Here is a 5334-nt window from a genome sequence, read left to right as displayed (position 1 = left end):
ACGGTTTACCAAACCGCCGCTGATACCGGTGTCGTTAAACCATTTAACGGTGGTTTTAGAGAACCGCTGGAATAACCGCCACTAAACATGATTTCCCGGCGGTTGTTTTTGCGGCGGTTCGAAATATTTCCCGGCGATTATTTTTTGCGGCAGTTTGAAATAATTTTCCGGCGGTTGTTTTTTACGGCGGTTTGAAATAATTTCCCGGCGGTTTTCACAAACCGCCGCGAAATAGTTTCCCGGCGGTTTGCTAAAACTGCCGCAAAATGATTTCCCGGCGGTTTGCTAAAACTGCCGCAAAATAATTTCCCGACAGTTTTAGCTTTAAGTGTGCAATTACATAATTTTCAACCTGCGATAGTTTTTACAAATAAATAGAAAAATTAAACCAAAAATTATAATAAATTAAAATTTTTATTTACATTAATTTCTTGCAAAATTAGTGAACAAATATTAGTCATTACACACGGATATCAAATTTGTCAAATATTAGTCATTACACACTGAAAGTTTAATTGGTTACAAAAAAAACTGAGTATTCTAGCTTTCTCAGATACAAATCCTAGAAAAATAGAGAATAAACGGGACGTCATGGGGAAGTACACGTAAGCCTTTGGATTGCGTCAGCTCCAGTAATCCTGGAAAAATAATGGTGAACCAACGAGGAATGCCACCGTGGCACTGCACCAGTATCGATATTCCAAACCTGTTAAACATGAATGAATGTAAATTAAAAAGAAAAAAGAGCCAATTCCAACCGCAAAGAGTACCTCTGCTCAACAATAACAAGGTAAAAATCAACTGCAAAATACATGTTTGTACAATAATGATATTAAAAACCAAATACAAAGAAACATGAATGTCAGCAATTTATAAGGCACATGCAGATTTTAATTTACCTCGAAAAGCTACATGGGAAATTCACCTAAAAATCCACAAGTTCTCAAAATTTAACCAAGCACTTCTATTTTCAGTATTCCTGCATAAAGGATAAAGAAAATGTTTGAAAGCCATCTGCACTATCATATGAACCACTGACATATTTAATCTGCAAAGTACAAAATCTCAGATAGGAAGAAGATATATGATTAATTTACCAATTGCAAGAACCTTGATAGAACATCCTCTTGCTCAGATGAAACACCTTTCTGTAGATATCTGAACATCATTAGCAAGTTTGTAAGTGCATATACAAAAATTAATGAACTAGATACAGAATAAACAAAAGTTCTATAATACATTCCTAACTAGCGAATTTTTTGTGATTCCATGTATCAACTTCAACCAAAGATAGGATTCAATAAGTTCTCTGGAATAATGCAAGTTAACCTTTTCTTCTTTGTCTAGATGAACATAAAACATAGAACAAGCACTGTGATTCACGATTATATATAGAACAACAAGAAGAAACTAATAAATCCCCACTAGTTGGAGTTAGCTATATGAAGTTTATCCGCCATAACTTGGCCATATCAGTATAACTTGGCTCATCATTGGATTGTACAAGGTAGCCTTAACTAAAAAGCTCAAGAGAACAATTTGCTTTGAGAAATGAAGTTTAACTTTGCTCAATGAAATGTTATTTTGAAATGAAGAATAATTTTTTCTGTAAATGAACTAAAGATATACCTGTACTTAAATTTCCATGAGCATTGAAGTGCCATATCTTCCATGTGCAACACTATACCATCTCTTTCAGATAGAGGAGGAAGACAAGCCTCAGCCTCCCTCTACAAGTAAAAGATATATCAAACTGACAATTCTTTGGGAAGGAATGGCAGTATTCAATCATGTGTGTTACACATCATAATTGCTTAATGCACCTCAAGCACTTTTTAAGATTATTACTTAAATAAACACTAAGCAAGAATGGAAAAAAAGGAGGGGAAATGGTTCACACCTTCGGCAGTACAATTCTCCCGGTGTTTCCAACATCACTTTTTGTCAATTCTTTGCACAGAGCAACTTGCAATTCTTTGCACAGAGCACTTAAATCTTCTGCAGAATTAAGGTCCTTTCCAAAAGGTTTCTCAACCACTATGCGAGTCCAGCCACCAAGATCAGCTGAGAAGTATCAGTTTAAACCATGAAAGATTAGCTTACGAGATAATGAAGTATCAATAAAAAGATAATTCAAAATATCTTCATATAAGACTACAACAGAGTGCATGGTGTACTTCAAGTGTGCAAATGCTTACACAAGACTACAACAGAGTCAAACTTCATAAAGCTCCCCGAAATACAAAACCATGAATAAGCCAGATAAATAGCTATTCTGCTCACTATACAACATATGTTACACATTTTTGGATGAAATGAAGAAAAGCAGTAGCTTATTTTAGGATCAGGTGGTAAAGAAGGAAGAGCCTTATACAATATCATAAGATTTCTCTGATTCAGGCAGTAACTTATAACTATCATAAGATTTCTCTGATTCATCTTATACAATATAAGGCATACAGGGACGGATTCATTGTAAAAAAACATTCACTAGAAAAAAAAATGCTCCATTTCATAGATATTTCAAGACAAGAACACGAGGAAGTCTTTGCAGCCCCAATGCCTCAAACTCCACCTTGATGTTTTAACCTCAAAACCTAACAGAAAAAGGAAAACAAAAATGTTGATCCAAAATAAACGACGATTGCCAATAAAGACTTGAATAGATCATCGGAGATAGCAGAAGAGAAGAGAATAATTTGGATTATGGATAGGAGAAGAAATTACTGAGTCCGAGATCAAATGAAGGGAATAGGAGAAGCTGCTGCAACAGTGAGTATCACTCGGATTAGGGATCGGGAAAGAGTAAACGGGCCAGCGATCGTATGTAGAGAGATCGCGACGAGGAGGAGGAGGAGGAGGAGAAGCCGCTGCAATCGACCATCAATGTCTCCGCTCTTCTCTCCGGCCGTTTCGTCCACCGCCTTCGGCTTGAGCTTGTCGCCGTCGCGTCGGGAAACAGGGCTGGGCTACAGCCCAGTACAGCCTCTCGTGCGCATAGAATGATGGGAAGAGCCTTATTGCTAAAACAAAAGGGAAAAGTGGGAGAACGCATATCTCTCGTGCGCGAGAAAGAGGACGATCGTGGGCTAGGGCTCCGTTCGGAGTGCGCGAGGAAGACGACTGTGTCGGTGTCCGACGGCCGTCGGAGTGAGAGGGCGGTGTCGGTGTCCGGCGGCTGTCGGAGTGAGAGGGCGTCGGAGTGAAAGAGATACTGCGGCGGCTGCGTGAAGAGGGCGGCTGCGTGAAGAGGGGTTCGGAAGAAATCGCGGCGTACGTAGGGTTAGGGCAAGGGAGTTCGGTTCGGTTCGGGAAAATACAGAATCCACGGAGAAATATACAGGCGGTTACAAAAAAACCGCCGGAAAATATAATATATAGCGGCGATTAACTTTCAAACCGCCGCGAATTAAATTTTAAACCGCCGTAAATCACTAAACCGCCGTAAAATAAATATAAACCGCCGCTAAAAATTTATTTTTACGGCGGTTAATTGAAACCGCCGGGAAAATAGAAAATAGCGGCGGTTTTTAAATCGCCGCTAAATAACTGCCACAAAATTATGATTTTTTATAGTGAAGTTCCCTATGGACAATCTCCTCCTTACATAAACCGCCTAGACTACTATAACAGTTTAGAAATAAAATCAATAGGTTTTAGTTTAATAATTTTGTTGAGTTCGACGTGTGATTTATCCAATTAATCCACAAATTTCACCATCATTTATCCGATTTGATTTCCAATTTATTTTCTTACGTATACTTTTAATTTATTAGTAATGAGCGGTGTTGGAAAACATTTGATTTTTAGAAAATAATCAAACTAAAACAAATGAAAAAACTAACAAATTTTTTACGAGCCAAAACATTATGTTAATTTCATAATTAATACTAAACTTAATTGAGCTCGCTGACGCTAATTGCAGCTGGATTTGGCGGCCAAGTCAACATCGTTAATTAGTCCATGATTTAAGTCCTGATTAAGTTCGTTTAGCATCATAAATTACATATATCCTACTATTTCGCTCAGCACTAACTAATTCTGTTTAATCTGTTTAGTATCTTGCGAATTTTTCTGTTTGCTCCTACTCTATTTAAACGCCTTCCTCCCTTCAACTTCCGCTCCAACTCCGATCCAAACCAACATCTCTTCTCCAATCCTTCCCTTCAATTTCCACTCCAACTCCAAATCAACAACGTAACTCTTCTCCTTCCACTTTCGTATTTCCCACATCGTCAATATAATCTCATGGCTGCTGTAGTTGTCAACAACAATATGCTAATTTCCTCTTCCGCCGCCAGCAGATTCGAGGTTCGCTCCGTGTGGGCTCATAACCTCGACCAGGAGTTCGCCCTTATCCGCTCCGTCCTCCCGTTCCATCCCTTTGTCGCATTGGACACCGAGTACCCTGGTATCGTCGTCACTTCCAAAGATCCCTACTGCACCCTCAACCTCCCCCAACGCTACGACTTGATCCGCGCCAACGTCGAGGCCCTCCGCATCATCCAGGTTGGTCTCACCCTCTCTGACGCCGCCGGCAACCTCCCATGTACCCTCTACAGCGATGGCACTTATGTGCGTTACGTGTGGGAATTTAATTTCCGAGACTTCGACATCAACCGCGACCGTTATGCCCCTCCCTCCGTCAAGCTGCTTAAGGCTAATGGTATCGACTTCCAAAAGAATCAAGTATGGGGCATCGACTCTTGTAGATTCGCCGCACACTTGGCGACCTCCGGCTTGCTTTCCTTTGGCCACTTTTCTCCCGTCTCTTGGGTTACCTTCCAAGGTGCCTACGACTTTGCATTCCTAGTGAAGATGCTGACATGCGACTGCAAGTTACCAAAGACCGTCGATGAGTTCTTGGACCTTGTTCGATTCTTCTTTGGCAAGAGAGTGTTTGATGTGAAACACCTTAGCAAGCATTGCCATGGACTTTATGGTGGGTTGGAGCGGATGGCCTCTGTCGTCCAAGTTGAGCGAGCAGTGGGCTCTCGACATCAGTCTGGCTCGGATAGCTTATTAACATGGCAAGTGTTCTACCAAATCGCTTCTCGTGTAAATTCAGTGCTCATCGACCGTCCAGAACACATGGGAACACTCTTCGGCCTTGAACTACAATAGTATAGTAATCCATCAAGTGATGGTTTTTTGTTTTTTTTTTCTGTTTTTTTTTTTTTTTGCAAATGAGAAATCTAGTATATTTTGATACCAACTAGACATCGAGTGGTAGTTTTTTTCTTTTTTCTTTTTCATTTACAAATGAGAAATCTAGTATATTTTGTTACCAATTAGACGAAGAAATGTTTATGACTAAAAGCTCTTATTCGGGCA

General features: G+C 39.8%; 1 protein-coding gene and 1 long non-coding RNA gene across 3 annotated transcripts; one reads left to right on the top strand and one right to left on the bottom strand.

Moving 5' to 3' along the window:
* Nucleotides 1-568: 568 nt before the first annotated feature.
* On the bottom strand, nucleotides 569-3291 carry LOC141812265 (uncharacterized). 2 transcript variants are annotated; one of them, XR_012600257.1, is made up of 6 exons: nucleotides 2728-3291; nucleotides 1901-2597; nucleotides 1630-1730; nucleotides 1098-1158; nucleotides 900-1048; nucleotides 569-706 (listed from the first exon to the last, which is right to left on the bottom strand). It is a non-coding gene; the product is annotated as an uncharacterized LOC141812265 (long non-coding RNA). The 2 variants fall into 2 exon arrangements; XR_012600256.1 differs by having other exon boundaries at nucleotides 900-979.
* A 957-nt stretch (nucleotides 3292-4248) lies between these two features.
* LOC141812326 (putative CCR4-associated factor 1 homolog 11) lies at nucleotides 4249-5124 on the top strand. Its single transcript, XM_074700371.1, has one exon. It carries the CDS (start codon nucleotides 4249-4251, stop codon nucleotides 5122-5124), a length of 876 nt encoding a protein of 291 aa, XP_074556472.1.
* Nucleotides 5125-5334: the final 210 nt, after the last annotated feature.

The sequence above is a fragment of the Curcuma longa genome, chromosome 18 (genome assembly GCF_044706935.1).
Source record: "Curcuma longa cultivar G26 ecotype Majalengka, Jawa Barat chromosome 18, ITB_CL_G26_1.1, whole genome shotgun sequence".
Classification (NCBI taxonomy): Eukaryota; Viridiplantae; Streptophyta; class Magnoliopsida; order Zingiberales; family Zingiberaceae; genus Curcuma; species Curcuma longa.
The sequence above is the reverse complement of the archived record's forward strand: the minus strand, read 5'-3'. Positions and strand labels throughout refer to the sequence as shown.